At 49.6% G+C, this 14,316-nt stretch overlaps 2 protein-coding genes across 7 annotated transcripts; one reads left to right on the top strand and one right to left on the bottom strand.

Moving 5' to 3' along the window:
* The first annotated feature begins 588 nt into the window (after window positions 1-588).
* PARP16 (poly(ADP-ribose) polymerase family member 16) lies at window positions 589-6,273 on the top strand. Of its 6 annotated transcripts, none has more exons than XM_075506361.1 (6): window positions 589-931; window positions 1,599-1,736; window positions 2,527-2,733; window positions 3,873-4,044; window positions 4,799-4,849; window positions 5,549-6,273. In XM_075506361.1, exons 1-6 carry the CDS (start codon window positions 707-709, stop codon window positions 5,596-5,598), a joined length of 843 nt encoding a protein of 280 aa, XP_075362476.1. In that variant the 5' UTR covers window positions 589-706; the 3' UTR covers window positions 5,599-6,273. The 6 variants fall into 6 exon arrangements, with proteins under 6 accessions (XP_075362476.1, XP_075362474.1, XP_075362472.1 ...); XM_075506359.1 differs by having other exon boundaries at window positions 589-904; window positions 1,599-1,703; window positions 4,799-4,940; window positions 5,549-6,272; XM_075506357.1 differs by having other exon boundaries at window positions 589-904; window positions 4,799-4,940; window positions 5,549-6,272.
* A 5,440-nt stretch (window positions 6,274-11,713) lies between these two features.
* Window positions 11,714-14,316, bottom strand: LOC142411028 (gonadotropin-releasing hormone II receptor-like). Its single transcript, XM_075504213.1, has 3 exons — window positions 13,810-14,316; window positions 13,039-13,240; window positions 11,714-12,759 (listed from the first exon to the last, which is right to left on the bottom strand). Exons 1-3 carry the CDS (start codon window positions 14,314-14,316, stop codon window positions 12,350-12,352), a joined length of 1,119 nt encoding a protein of 372 aa, XP_075360328.1. The 3' UTR covers window positions 11,714-12,349.

Raw genomic sequence — 14,316 nt, 5'->3', positions numbered from 1 at the left:
AAATTTTACACAAAAAGCAGTCTCCCCGGATGACCGTTCTGGCTAATGAGCGTTGCTGTTTCGCATGAATGCAATGCCCAAGCTGGGAGTTTCCATCTGCCGTGCCCCAGCAGCCGAGGACGAGGGCCTGGGACCCTCCCGATGCCGCGCAGGGGACGGGGCACCAGGCGTCTGACAGGGCCGCGCTGCAACTCGCCGCCCAGCCCGCTGCCGCCGTCCCCCGTCCCCCGTCCCCCGCCTCGGGGTCACGGTGCTGGGGCGTTGTGGGTACGGAGAGCTGGGCTCCCCCTCCATGTCCTCCCAGCCCCACGGGCCACAGACCTGCCCCCGTGTCCTGGTGAGGGGAAGGCGCCATTCCCCCCTCTCCCCCTCTCCCGGTCTCTACCTGAGGGGTCGGCGCCATTTCCCGCCTCCCCCCCGTACCCGCTCCTGCTCTCTGCCTGAGGGGAAGGCGCCATTCCCCCCAGGCCTCCCTCCTCCCCGTCCCCGGGGAACGGGCGCAGCCGCGGCCCTTGCGGCCCCAGCCGCCCAGCCGTGCGGAGCAGGAGAGCCCCGGCGCGGCGCAGGGAGGGCGGACTGAGGCGGCGACGGGGCGGAGCGGCGGGGCCAGGCCGCGGCCCCGGCGGCGAAGCGGAAGGGGCGACGCCGCCCGGGCGGGAGCTCTCGCTTCCTCGCAGCGGCCGCCGCTCGGCAGCCCCCGCCGGGCATGCCACCGGCCGGCCCCGGCCCCGGCCCCGGCGAGGCGGCCTCCCGCGTCAGGGAGGCGGCGGGGAGGGACCCGCTGGCCGCCGACCTGCGGTGCAGCCTCTTCGCCGCCGCGCTGCAGAGCTACAAGCGCGACTCGGCGCTGAGGCCCTTCCCGGGCCGCTACGCCGGCGGCGACAGCAAGGACTTCGAGGGGCTGGTGAGTGCCAGTGCCCCCGGCCCGGGGGTGTGTATCCGAACCGGGAAGACGGTGTTCTACCTTTGGAGTGAGAAAACAGCCTTGTGAAAGGGCTAGTTAGATGTGGGAGCCCAGGCCGAGCCTGCCTGGGCTGCGCTGGGGGCGAAGCCGGCGAGGTTGCCCTGTGAGGTGAGGGCAGCGGCGCCTCAGGGTTACGAATAAAGCAGGATGAATTGTTTATCCAGTCAAGGAATCCAGGTTTTAAAGTGCATTTGGGATTCTGACCCATAAACCCACACTTGGAAACTTCCAAATCCAGTGTTGGGATATGAAGTGTTAGAAGAGCTTGCCCTACGTGAAATTCAAATTAATTTTGAAGGGTTTGCATTTGACATGGCCTGAACACCCCTTGTGTCTATCCCACTGCAGATGCTGCGCTGTGAGAGCTTGTTTTCTTTCAGGAGTTTGATTATTCTTGTATGTACCTTGCAGATATTCTTGGCAAACATAAATATGTTATATCTTGTCTGGTATTTGCTTTTAGAACAAGTGACAAACTTTCCCATAAACTGGATACAAATGCTTATATCTCAGAACAGAAAGTGGTTTTTAGTTTACAACCTATTAGGGTGAAATATTGTTTTGTTTTCACTAGAGGTCTCTGTTTAATCATAATGAAAAGAAGGAGCTTGTACTAAATGCCTGGTCCTGTTAGCTTGCAGATACCAATGCTCTACCAAGCCTGAAAGAACTTCTGGAATCTGTTCCAAACACAGAGAAAAGGACCTGGGATTTGTTTAGTTGGATTTTATCATCAAAGGTCTTCATGATACAGAGTACTAAGAAACAGCAGGTAAGTTCTGAATTCTGAAAGCCTTGATTAGAATTTGTCTTCTAAGGCAAACTTGCACTTGAGAAAGTATTTCCTCCTGCCACAAGTTAGCGGGTTATTGTGAGAGCTTGACAGCTCAACGTGAATGCATTTTTTTTCTGTATATGGGGGGGGGGTTAATAAAATTTTCAGGAACACTACTTGGAACAAATAGTTATCACTGTCAGTAGTTGATGATGGTTACTCCCATTAACGTAGCATGTGCCTGCATGTTCTAGACCAAGATAGTCCAACCCAGGTGTCATGGAGTTAGGTCCTGCTTCTCACTGAGAAAGACAACTTTGTACTTCTGCACAGTGCCCCTAAATGGAAAGGTCGAGAGCCACTGAGGAACTTCTGTAACAGGGATCAAAATAGTTGTAGAGATTAGCAGCAAGATGAAAACAACTTCTGTTTTCATTTTTTTTCCTCTTCCAAGATCAGCTGATGAACATATCGTCTTAGTAGCCAAAGTGGCATGGTAGAATTGTGATATTGTTCTTACATCATCAATTAACTCATAATTGCAATTCAGGGGTTTTTTTTCTGGAAAGAAGAATAAGGATTTAGCTTTGATAGCAAGGAAGTGCCAGAATTCTCACTGTACATTTACTCCTTCTGAATTGTGACAGTGTTGAATTCTGTTGAATTCTAACGCAGAAAGCTTAATCAAAATACATAAAGCAATGTGAAAGACTAAGGGACAGTAAGCAAAATTTCCAGTGAGTAATCTAACCCCATAAACCAACACTCATTCCTTCCTGTTTTTAAGTACGAGAAGATCCAAGAACTCACAGGGATGTCTGGGGCTGCGGTTCCTGCTCCGGACTACCTCTTTGAGATCGTGTATTGCGATCAAATGAATACCAAGTTTGCCGAGACCAAGGGAGAGCGGGACCTCATCTACGCCTTCCATGGGAGCCGCCTCGAGAACTTCCATTCCATACTGCACAACGGCCTGCACTGCCATTTGAACAGGGTGAGGCTCCTGGTATTGGCACCATTTTCTCTAGGTCCCTTGTAGCGAGTGACACTTTTTAAAAATAGGCTCAAATTCCTTTAGGGATATGAAATGTGCTGATGATCTTATACTGCTGTTTTCTCTTCAGTGTAGGCCTTTGTGGATGATTGTGTTGGATTTTCTAGTGCAGCCTGAGGGTAAAAACGAAGCAGCGTGAAACTCTTTTCTCTGGTGTGAGGAATTACGGCTATCCTTTGCTTCTTTGTAAGGAAGTGTAATGCCTCTGAAAATACTGTCCTGTCTGACAGCCTGCAGCTGGAGAGTGCCTGTGCACAGAGGAGGAGGACAGTGGCCCAGGCAATGTAGAGATTCTCTCTGCCTGGCCTCAAGTTTAGATCAACTAAGTTTTAGGTGCTGCTTGCAAATGGAGCCTTCTTTAAATGGGCTGGTTAAGGGAGACATCCTGTAGGATTTGCATCTCTTCCGATTTCAGCGGAAAGGCAGTTGGGACTCCTGGCTTTTTGTGTCGTCTGTAAAGCAGCTTTGACGCAACAGCTGCTTAACCTTCCAGTCAACCTGGGCCATGTTCCCCCCCCCCCCATTCTTTATGAGTAATGGCTTATCAGGTACAGTGGACTTACTGGATTAATAATTTAAGCCAGGGTGGCAAATCCGCTGATTCAAAGTTATTAAAACAGTTAGATTTGAAAGGAATTCACTGTTGAAAAGTACTTCCCTCTTTTCTAGTAAAGCATGGATTTAAATGCGAGTAAAGCCTTGTCTTGTTTGCGGAGGTTGGATTATTTGAATGACGGCAGTCTTAATAAATCAGTTAAATGCCTCTAACAGCAGTGCAGTCATGTTGATATAAAATACTTCGCTGGCAAACTAAATCCAAATCCGGGAAAGCATGAATCTGTCCACACCAAGGGCTGTGCCAAGCAGCTAATTTGAGGAATGGGAGAGGGCAGCGGCCCCACCCTGAGGAAGTTGTGCCAGGACAAAAACAGTGCATGGACCAGGCCCAACACGGGTCAGAAAAGCCTTTCTTAATTTACCTTCAGAAACAGAACTGCCAGTCTGAAAATAAAGAACACTTGTATGTTGTTTATAGTTTGCGGTACAGGATTTTAGGATATATTTCTGCTCTATTTCAGACGTCCCTGTTCGGTGAAGGTACCTACCTTACCAGTGACCTGAGCCTGGCTCTCCTTTATAGCCCTCATGGTCTGGGTTGGCAGCGAAGTGCATTGGGCTCTATCCTTAGCTGCGTAGCTGTTTGCGAGATCATCGACCATCCAGATGTAAAGTGTCAGGTCAAAAAGAAAGGTGAGTCTATTGTAATAACAACTACGTGTGGTTCATCTCTTACTTAGCACTTCTCATATGTCAGCTTTGTGCATATATGCTATCATATAAACAGTGCAGTGTATGGAGTGTGGATACCCTTCAGCAGAAACTGGCTGCAGACTCCTTTTCCAGTTGACCCCTCAACAAATGCACAACAGCCTTGCTGTCTGTGAAGCTTCTCTTAAAATAGTATATTTAAGGGGTAGAAAATATTTTGGTGGCATCATTTGGTTTTCCTAATTTCAGTAGTATGATAAAATCCATCATGCCTGATCATTTCACCTGTGATGGTGGAACAGAAGCATCACAAATGTATCAAGAATGATGTCTAGGAAGCCTCTGCTCAGATTGTCCTTCTCCTTTGACTGCTTCCTGCTTGCAGGGCTCAATCAGTCCTTCGACTTTGTTTTTCTTTCCCTGTTAATATTAGCAGCTCCTCAAGCACTGTGTGGGAGACCCGCCTCCTTTTCACCCTGGTCTGGGCCATAATGCCATCCATACCAAGGATGACTAGGAGTGGTATAGCCTCAAGCAAACTTTTCGGTCTATTCTTGGATGCTAAGGAATTCAGGGGAATACCAAGACTAGATCTTTGGTTATCTCATTCCCACTCATGTGTGTGTATGTGGGAGGGTTGGGTGTTGGTTGTTTGCTTTTTTACAGTTACTTGAAGTTGTACATCTCTTTTTGCTTTTCTGTTCCCCAAAAGACCATTTCTTTTCTCTTCATGCAGATTCAGAAGAAATAGACAGAAGAAGAGCAAGAGTGAAAAACAGTGAAGGGGGTGATGTACCACAGAAATACTTTGTTGTCACAAACAATCAGCTTTTACGAGTTAAATACTTGCTAGTATATTCACAGAAACAGTATAGGAGGTAAGAGTTCAGCTGTCTAGAGCGATGAGCATGCTATGACAGCCAGATAAGCACATCTCATTTTTGAAAAACAACAGAACAGGCAAGAAAGATATGCTGCACTGCCAGAATTTGGTTTTAGTCTATTGCCTGTGAAATAAGGCTTACACCGTCATGTTGCCTCTGTCCCACTCTTTGACACTCCCAGACTCAGGTAAATTGGCTTTTTCACCAGACCTCTAGGCACTTAGTGTCTTTGAGACCTCTAATAATCTGTTTGTGGCAGGAAAGGAAGAGTGAAATACTGACGAGTGAAGCTCTTAAAACTAGGGCAGTTTTAACTCTGCCCTTAGCTATCCTAAGTGGCAGCACTCACCCAGCTAATCAACATGTGTGTACAGGCCAGGCAGTTACAGCTCCAAACCCCAGAGAAAGGTACGAACACGGGGAGAAAGGACAGCATTGTGCACGGAGACTTAGGGGAAAGGGATGGGGAATCGGGCTTTGTTAGTTACAGGGATTGTAGAACAACTTCCTGTTTTTATTGCATTAGCTTAACCATTTAAAATCACAAAATCTAAGATACTCTTTGCACCTCTGACAGAATTCATGCACTTTTCCCTTTTCAGGCCTTCTAGTCAATCTTCCTGGTTTTACACCCACCGTTTTGCCGTCATGATGATGCTGTACCTACTGCTGCTAATAGTGATAGGGGCCAGCAACTCGCCAACCTTCGTCTACTACTGGCACAGAATGTTTGACTCGGAGAGATGAGTTGCCCGAGATGATAAACTGTCATTTTCACCACGTGCCTTAATAATAGCCAATCTGCAACGCACTGCATCTGTTCCAGAGCTCTGGAAATAAAGGTGCCTGGAGCTTTCCAGTTCTGTCTCCCATATATTATCCTCATGGCATCTTTCCATTTATTCTTATTTCTGTGTTCCAGTGATTCATGAGGATGCCCAGTACAGCTGAAAAGGATCACAATGGTGCAGCTTAGCATGAAGCAATTGTTAAGGGTCCATGGGAAAAAGTTATTTTAAATTAATGAAAACTCAGTGTGGAAACACTCAGGTGTAACTGTTTTCTGTCAAACTGAGGTGGTAATATTTGCACAAGTTGGAAACGAGGATCTTTCTGTATGTCAGGCAAAGCAAGCTGTAGGGAGTCTTACCGGTTTGTTTTTAGAAACGGAATTTGGTGATGTTTAGCATGTATCAATGCAGATGGGATCACTTTTAAAACTAACTTTGGCTTTGGCCGGGAATTTTTATATTTGAGCATAATGATTGTAAGAAAACAACAAGAAATAAAACAACAACCAAAATGGAAAAAGTTAAATGGTTTCTAGTATGGGTTTTTTCCCCCTCCCCATAAAACACCTACAAGGCTTGTGCTCTCAGCTATGATCTACCTTGTCCTTGGTTAGCGTGTGGATCAAACTCGGGCCCTTCAGCATCAATACTGAATAAGGATTAATCCTATCAAACTGCCTTCCACTTGTATTTTCTACACCAAGAAGAGGGAGGGTGAAGGGTTCCACTTATGCTGCCACCTGACAGGTTTTTGGGGTTGGGGCTGCCTGGGTTTTGGGATCTGGTTCAACATTTTTGCCTGTATTGAGTTGTTTTCAGCCTCCCTTTATGAACAAATGGACTACCTAGCAGTAACGTGCCAACTATTTCCTGAAACGCTTGTAAGAAATGGAGTAAAATGGCAGCAAAACTGGTAGGGTTGTATTTTGTGTCTGTGAACATTTGTAGTACAGTTAACTTCATGTAGACTTCGCTTAGGCCTCCACGTGACAACTTGTGCACAATAATATATGTTTGTAAGATAGGCTGTCCACACTAAGTTCTCACAAAGAGGTTGAGTTTTCTCTGGTCAGAATTACGGCAGTTACGCTGTTTGCAAAGCGCTTTGGCATAATGCTGGCGTGTAAAACCTCAGTATCTCTCAGATTCATCTTTTCTAATCTTGCAAAAGGGCATTTTGGGGGTTTGTTTGAAAACACGCATATGGGTGTGCACAAATTAGTCACGCAACATAAACAGGGCAGCGCTCTCCCCCTCCTGTCCAAGTCCTTTGCATTTGCTGTTGTTACAAAGCAACCTACAACTACCCGAAATGGAAAAAGGAGCAAAGGACTGTCCTCTGATTAGTGACTGGGATAAACCTGGTGAAGAACCCAGGGATTCTAGGCAAAGAAAAGCTAGATACGTGCCACAGTTCAAGCTTGCAGTCTAGCTTTTAGTAGTAGACTTGATAAACGCAGGTTTTCATTGCACAGTGAACCCTAACCACAAAAGAAAAAAAAAAAAAAATCTCATCGCATATTTCCAGCAAATGAGTCTATGATTACTACCTCACTCATTAAATATTTCAAAGAAAACCTTTTCTTTCTCTGATGTTCTGGTACCTAATTGCCAGAAATAATGACCTGGTAATCAGGTTTTCTAACTCAAGGCTGAGAACAAGTTCATTTACAGCAACCCCTCTTCTTGGTGGATGGAGCTAGAAGCATTTATTCTAGTTAATTTTGCTGCCAGAACAAATTTATTTATTCACCATACAGCTTGCAAAACAAGAACATTATAATCCAATTCCCCATTGCCTTTTACAGTCCATTAATAATGCTCGCTGTTAAAGCGCATTGCGTTACCTCAGCCCAAGAAATGCACGTGCTAATTATAGCGTTGATTTGCAATTAAAATATACATAAACTAACAATTTATTGCACAACAGATTCAACTACTTCTTTATAGTCGTTTACTCCTTGATATCCCAGTGCAGAAACTCGGGGTTTGAGACGTGCATGGGGTTCCTGGGAGTATTTGCCCACTTCTGGTCCACCTCAGCATGTTATATATGATGTTGTGCCGTATATGCGTCAGGTTAGGGTAAAACCAGCCAGAAAACCTGGAGGTATTTGATGCTATCTAAAGGGTATTGTGTTGTTTAAAGGCTTGTACGTCTGCAAATGAAACATCTTTTGGAACAGATGGGCTATCGGGGGCCCTTTGGAAAAGGAGGAGGTTAGGCAGCAGTTGTGGGCTGGATGGCTGTTTGCGCTGCAGGGAGAGGCACAAGCCCGGGAGGCTGCGAGTCAGACGAAAGGAACAGATGGGGAGGAACGCAGCAGGGTTTTCAGGCTCTCTTCTTAGAGCTTCTTTGCATAGGAAAGTTTCTGAAGAGTAAGCAAAAGGCATGAATGCGTAGCGACCGTTCAGCACTATCTCCTAATGTCTGTCTGGGCTTTTATTTGGCTTTAAGCCGTTCAGCTGAGCTCTCTTCCCAAGCGTGGGGCAACAGCAGCCACGTAGGGAGCAAGTTCCCAAGCTGATCTTCTGCGCCAGCTGCTCCAGGCTATATCCCCAGAGACAAAAGTATTGCGGGGGCTCTCACAGCGGACGCACGCAGTCCAGCACTGCAATTAAATCAGCAGGTATCAAAGGACAAAAATCAGCTTTTCCTGCTTTGAGCAGTTTAAAGAGACCCACAAGAAAGAGGAGGCTGCAGATTGGGGCTGAATCCTGATGGACATGTCTCGAGTGCCTCTCGGAGGGCTCGTAGCCCTGTCCCTCACGCTCCCAGGCCTGCAGGGATGCCGGGCACAGCCTCCTCGGTACATCAGATCCACATCTGTGGAGCAGGGTAACCCTGTCCTCAAAGGCAATGGGAAAATAAATACATTTAAGGTGCTCAGATTCTACCTTAGCGGCCCAGCAAAATACTTGATATCCTACTCCCACGCTTGTTTTTTGTGCTCCCTGCTGATTTCAGCATGCGTTTCCCAACGTGGCGAGATGCACTCAGCTGAATTCATGTGAGTATTGTGCTGTTACTAACAATATTATGAATTAACCCAAGGTTCGCGTTAATCTCTTAAGCCACTTGCGTGGCTCTTTGAACATGCACGGTACTATAAAAATGCTAATGGGAAATGAATCAGAATTTTCTCCGGAACAAAGGACCGCTGTGTCTGAAGCAGGCAGCCCAGGGTGAGGTCGAGGAGTTGTAAAATATAGAGCTACCTGTGCTTATTAATATGTTCGTTACGTTACTGTGGTGAATATTAAGGAACTGTTACCCAGACAGACAAATCCAACCCTGCTGTGACTGGAAGGAGAAGCGTGGCAGCTGGTGTTTCCTGGGGGGAATGGGCAGATTTTGGGGAAGTGGGAGAATTTTCCTCCCATAAGGGGAAATAGATAAGATATACATGGAGAGATCTCAGGAGCCAGCTGAGGAGGAGGGCAGGTGCTGTTGGAGACCAGGGTTTGAGGCAACGTGGGGAGAGGGGGAACCACGGCAGAAAGCACGATCACCCCCGGGGCAGGGAGGAGCGAGGCTCTGGGTTTTGCATTCCTGATGAGCGATGCAAAAATCTTTTGCTCTTTAAAGTACGAATGGATTTAAGAAATGCAGAATGACAACTGTGGGGACATTCAAACCAGGCCTGGGCTTCGGTCCTCCTCTGGCCGGACCCAGACCTGGGTCAATCCCCGGTGACCCGGAGGCTGCCCCGGCTCCCCTGGGGAGGTGCTGCCCGCCTGCTCGCTCCCCCGTCCCACGCGCGTTGGGCGCACAGCTTGGCAGCACGCTCTTCTGGTGACATTTTCCTTCTATCAAGAAAGCTGTCACTTTGGGCACCTTGCCCACGCTCTGGGCTTCCCAAAATGTCAGCCTTGAGCACCAGCAACGGGAGGGAAGATATCAAGAGGTGGGCAGAAGGAGCAGCGCCGGAGTGCCTGCGAGCAGCCCAAGGGATGTGCCATGCTTCCCCCAAGGACCAAGGTACGTATCCTTGCCAGCATCCCGATTTTCCTACTCTTCACCTAAAGCCAAACCTGCTTCTGCCCTCTCACCATATCCAGGTGGTGGGTCCCTCCCGCAAGGATAAAAAGTGCTTCTTGCTCCTCAGAGAAGGTCTCCGAGCTCTTCTGCCACTGTACAAGAGGGGACAAGTGGCCTAAAGCGTGTGAGCAATGCTGGACCTGTTCTCTCCCACTCAGCAGAAAGCAGATGAAGAATGTTCTTCGGAGATTAAAGACACTTTCCTGCTTATTTAAGGCTTGCCAGAAAACCAACACACCTTCAAGGTCTGCCTCCCATTAGCCATCATCAGCAATATAAACAGTGAGACTAAATGAGTGTCCGATGAATAAATTAGCTTCCCTTACCACAAGTCATTCCCATCACCTTACAAGAAACTCCTATTTCCACTGGTCGAGCCAAGCCAGCCTGGCAGCAGCAAGCCCCGCTCCCGTTAGCGTTGTGTAATTAACCTTAAGCAGAACGAGCCCAGGAAAGCCAAACAGTGATTACGCATCTCATTGGAGTCTGGATGCTTCCTAAAGGGCTCACACTAATCCCCACCAGCCCGTCTGGGCTCCTGCAGCTCTAATTGAATTTTTTTCTCCTTGGGCAGCATGTTTAGCATAAATGATAGTCAGCATGGGAAAGGCAAGTGCTCGACACCCATCCATGGCTTGGCATAACCCTGAGCACCGTGGCTTCCCGTAGCCTCACTACCCAGCCTCAGCCAACCTGCAAACACCACTTGCCACCTCTCTAGTTTTAATAATTTATTAGCTGGGGCACTGGGAGACCAGTCCAGATCCTTTCCGACCGATGGGGATCCGTCCCCTCTTGGAGACAGGGTTGAGCAGACCCCCTCGGTGCCCAATGGAGATTTGCTTTCTTGGGGGGAGACATCTCCCAGCTTCCCTACGCATGCAGCCACAGCAAGTTAAGAATTGTTTTGAAAACAAAGCTCTTTCATCCTGATAAAGTCCAGATGCTCATTCAAAGCTGCAGTGGCCACAGAAATGCCCAGGGAGCTGCCTCCTGTCAAGTCCAGAGCTCCTGAGCTGGCCAAAGATTTCACAAAACCAAAAAAAAACCCACCCCCTCTTGGCTCAAAACTAGCTTTCTATTCAAAAGCAAAAAATGCATTTAACAATCAGCACATAATGAACAAATAAATGATCCAGTATTTCTAATTGCATGAAAAGGAACAACACAGTTGAATAAAGCCACCTCTTCAACCTACACCAGAGAAGAGGCCTCCACCTTCACAAGCAACTTCTAGCACGTTGGTGAAAAGCAAACAAATCCATTTTACTCACCCCAGCCCAGCTGATCCTCTCCAGAAGCCTCCCTTGCCCTCACGGTGCAGCTAAAGACCACCAGCACCCACCTGGCACCCATGGGTGATGATAGGTCCCTTCACCCACAGGTGCTTCCCATCACCTTCCTCGTTGGGACACCCCAGGCATCACCTGTGGGGTGGCTGCACCCGCCCTGCTTGGGGCAGAGATGAGGTGCTGGCGTTGGGTCAAGCCATTAAGACAAAGAAAATGTGCTTAAAGGGAGGGGAAAAGAGAGAGGAGAAAATGTGGGGTTTGCTCCTATTAGCCCATGCCAGCAGCTGGGGACAGCCCAGCGCGTGGTCTGAGACCTGCCAGCTCGTGCCCTGGGACACGGGGACAGAGACAGTCAAGAGGGGCTGGGCAGGGTCGGGTCTGGTTCTCGCTCTCCGCTTACCCCAAATACTCTCTCTCCTGGTCAGCCCTGTGTCCCAAAGAGCTGCTACGTAAGGATGTGTTCATACTGCTCCCTGCATGCCAGAACATGGCAGCAGGGACTGTTTTCCCTTCTGTCTGTCTCTAAAAGGGAGAAGAAACCCCATCCCATCCCACCCCACCCCACCCCATCCCATCCCACTGCAGTTCTTCGTACCCCTCTTGCCTGAGCCCCTCCATCCCTGCAGCACCTTCTCCCTCCCCAGCATGGAGGCAGGCCAGGGGCACTAATGTCCTTGCATTAGTCACTCCCCAAAGATTTACATCCTTCCCAGGGCTTCACACACGGCTGTGGGAGAACCAGGTGGGCTCTGAGCCAGGAGAGCCAAAATTTCCAGAGAGCCTTTCCTACAGCGGGTGGAGAAAACGGAGTAGAAGCCTGCGATCGCACCTTTGCAGCCTCTCAGGGTGACACTACCTAGCGCTGTGCATGTGTGCAGCTCTGCACTTTGGTGTAGGTGCCAAGGGCACTTATAGATTGGCCACCTTGGGAGACATGGCCCTGGACCACGGAGGAGCCAGCGTGTCTCCTCCCAGGGATCGATACTGGAAGTGTGGCAGATGCTTGATCCCAGAATCAGGGCTAGAGCATGAGTAGGATACAAAAAGGATGGTTTTCTAGTTGTCACGGGGCTGCCAGAATATGGAATAATGACGATAAATATCCCCAAATGTTTTTCACCCTGAGTACAGGCAGGAGACACATTCCCAGCTGCTGGCCAGAGACCCTCACCCACCCAAGTTGGGTGGCAAAGCTCCTTATGACAGTCTCCAGAATGATCCTATGGGACAAAGCAGCCCCCAAAGCTGTGCCTCCCGTCTCCTTGTGGGTACGTCTCTTCAGCAGACCGTGTTGGCAGTTGTCCCATTGGAGCCCCCTGATGCCACCCCACCATTTACAGCACCATCCTTGATGTTCTTCTCTGAGACTGAGACGGGTTTGTGTCTCTCGTGCCTGGTCATGGCTGTTTCAATGCCCCTGAGACACAACTGCATGTCCTCCCGAAAGGAGGGGGTGTACAGTCCATAGATGACAGGGTCGGTGCAGGTGTGCAGCAAGCCAAAGAGAAAGAAGCTGTGGTTGACATACTCCGGCATCTTCTGGATCATGGCTGGCTGGAACCAGTACCACAAGCCCAGGAGGTAGTATGGGGTCCAGCAGATGATGAAGGTGGCAACAATCACTATGGTCATCTTGAGAGTCTTCATGCGTGCCTTGGAGATGTGGTCGTTTTGATTTCTTATCAAACCTGCCAGGGAGAGTCAAAAGAATGGCTGGAGATGGGAGAAAACCAGGAGAACATAACCAACCATGACTGTGCTTCTGCCAGGGGAGACCATCTCATGGTCTGGTCCAAGGCCCACAGGAAGCAGAAGACAGCAAGGAGGGGGGGGTCAAGAAGTTTGTGTAAAACCCCTTAGTTGGGTTACCCTTCAAAGGGTGTTGGGACAGACCCAACAATGCTCCAGGCTGGAGCAGGGTCAGTCACAGAGTCATGGTGGACACTAAAGGGCTGGGACCTGCTTACCTTTATTGACCTTTAGCTGCTTACTGATCTCCCAAATGATTCGGATGTAGCAAATGATCATGACGCTCAGGGGGGTGATGTAGAGGGTGGTGAAGGTGAACATGTTGTAGATGGTTTCCTCCCAGTGCGCTCGGAAGCTCCCATGAGTAACGCACTGGGTGAAGTTCCCTCCCGGGACCGTGTGCAGGTGGAAAAGGAAAAGCTGAAATGGAGAACCAAGTAATAACTCAGAGAGGCTTTGGAACAGGGCACCGCGTCCTGCAGATGATCCTGGCGCTGCGTGGAGAGCACCTCTCTGCCGCTGTTGGACTGGGAGAGGTGCTCTGGGCACCTAACTCATGGCTGTGGCCAGGATGGATGGGGTCTGATGGCTGTGAAATCCCATTTTCTGGCCATATCGAATGTTATTTTGGTCAGGAACTGCTCAGGTTTGTCTTGGTCTGCTCCAACATGTTTTGCAGTGGTGCAGCGATGCTTTTTTAGGAGAAGATAACCGTGTGCATGAGGAATAAAAAATAGTGGACACCATTTTTTCCCAGCCCGTAGCGTAACACCCTGATGGTGTTGCGATGAACAGGTGCTCTAAGGAAGGTGCAAAGCAGCGCTGAGCACCCAACACAGCAACCACACCACTTTGCTCAGCAAAGCCAATCTGGTGGTGCTGGAGCCCATGGATTGGGATGGACTTGCTGGGGCTGCCAGGATGGGGAAGCCCTTCTCCAAAACCACCCCAGCCTGGGCAAACCACACGGGGAAGGCACCGAGCCCTACCTGGGGCAAAGCCAGGAGCACGCTGCCAGCCCAGGCGGCGCGGAGCAGCAGTCCGTTGCGGCGGCGAGCGCGGGAGAAGGGATGGAGGACGGCTGCGTGCCGGTCGAGGCTGATGACCACCAGCACCAGGGCGGCCGCGTACATGGCAAAGAGCTTGAGGAAGTTGAGGAGCTTGCAGGAGATGTCCCCTCCGTACCACTGCACCGTCACGTTCCACGCCGCGTCCAAGGGCATCACCGCCACTGTCACCAGCAGGTCGGCCAGCACCAGGCTGAGGATCAGCGGCCGCACATGGGATTTCCTCCTCTTCCTCAGCAGGCTGCCGAGCACCGCCGCGTTGCTGCCCGCCGCCAGCAAGAAGAAGATGGCCGTGACGATCACACGGACCCTTGCCGCTTGTGTGAATCGGGGCTCGACCCAGTGCTCGGGGCAGCCAGAGGCCGAGACGTTGGCATCCCCCTCCGCAGTGGGGCGGCGGGGAGATGCGGGGAGCTGCTCGTCACTCAT

Source organism: Mycteria americana, chromosome 6, assembly GCF_035582795.1.
Source record: "Mycteria americana isolate JAX WOST 10 ecotype Jacksonville Zoo and Gardens chromosome 6, USCA_MyAme_1.0, whole genome shotgun sequence".
In the NCBI taxonomy this organism is placed as follows: Eukaryota; Metazoa; Chordata; class Aves; order Ciconiiformes; family Ciconiidae; genus Mycteria; species Mycteria americana.
Note: the sequence above shows the minus strand (reverse complement) of the source record. Positions and strands in the feature narration are given on the sequence as shown.

What these genes read in the sequence shown, in the direction of transcription:
- PARP16 (XM_075506356.1), top strand. Translation starts at nt 707, where the DNA reads ATGCCACCGGCCGGCCCCGGCCCCGGCCCCGGCGAGGCGGCCTCCCGC. An exon ending in AGAGTACTAAGAAACAGCAG is followed by an intron (nt 1,737 to 2,526) that starts GTAAGTTCTGAA and finishes CCTGTTTTTAAG; the next exon opens with TACGAGAAGATCCAAGAACT. An exon ending in TCACAGAAACAGTATAGGAG is followed by an intron (nt 4,941 to 5,548) that starts GTAAGAGTTCAG and finishes TTCCCTTTTCAG; the next exon opens with GCCTTCTAGTCAATCTTCCT.
- LOC142411028 (XM_075504213.1), bottom strand. Translation starts at nt 14,316, where the DNA reads ATGAGTGACGAGCAGCTCCCCGCATCTCCCCGCCGCCCCACTGCGGAG. An exon ending in TGCTCCTGGCTTTGCCCCAG is followed by an intron (nt 13,241 to 13,809) that starts GTAGGGCTCGGT and finishes TCTCCATTTCAG; the next exon opens with CTTTTCCTTTTCCACCTGCA. An exon ending in GCAGCTAAAGGTCAATAAAG is followed by an intron (nt 12,760 to 13,038) that starts GTAAGCAGGTCC and finishes TCTCCCTGGCAG; the next exon opens with GTTTGATAAGAAATCAAAAC.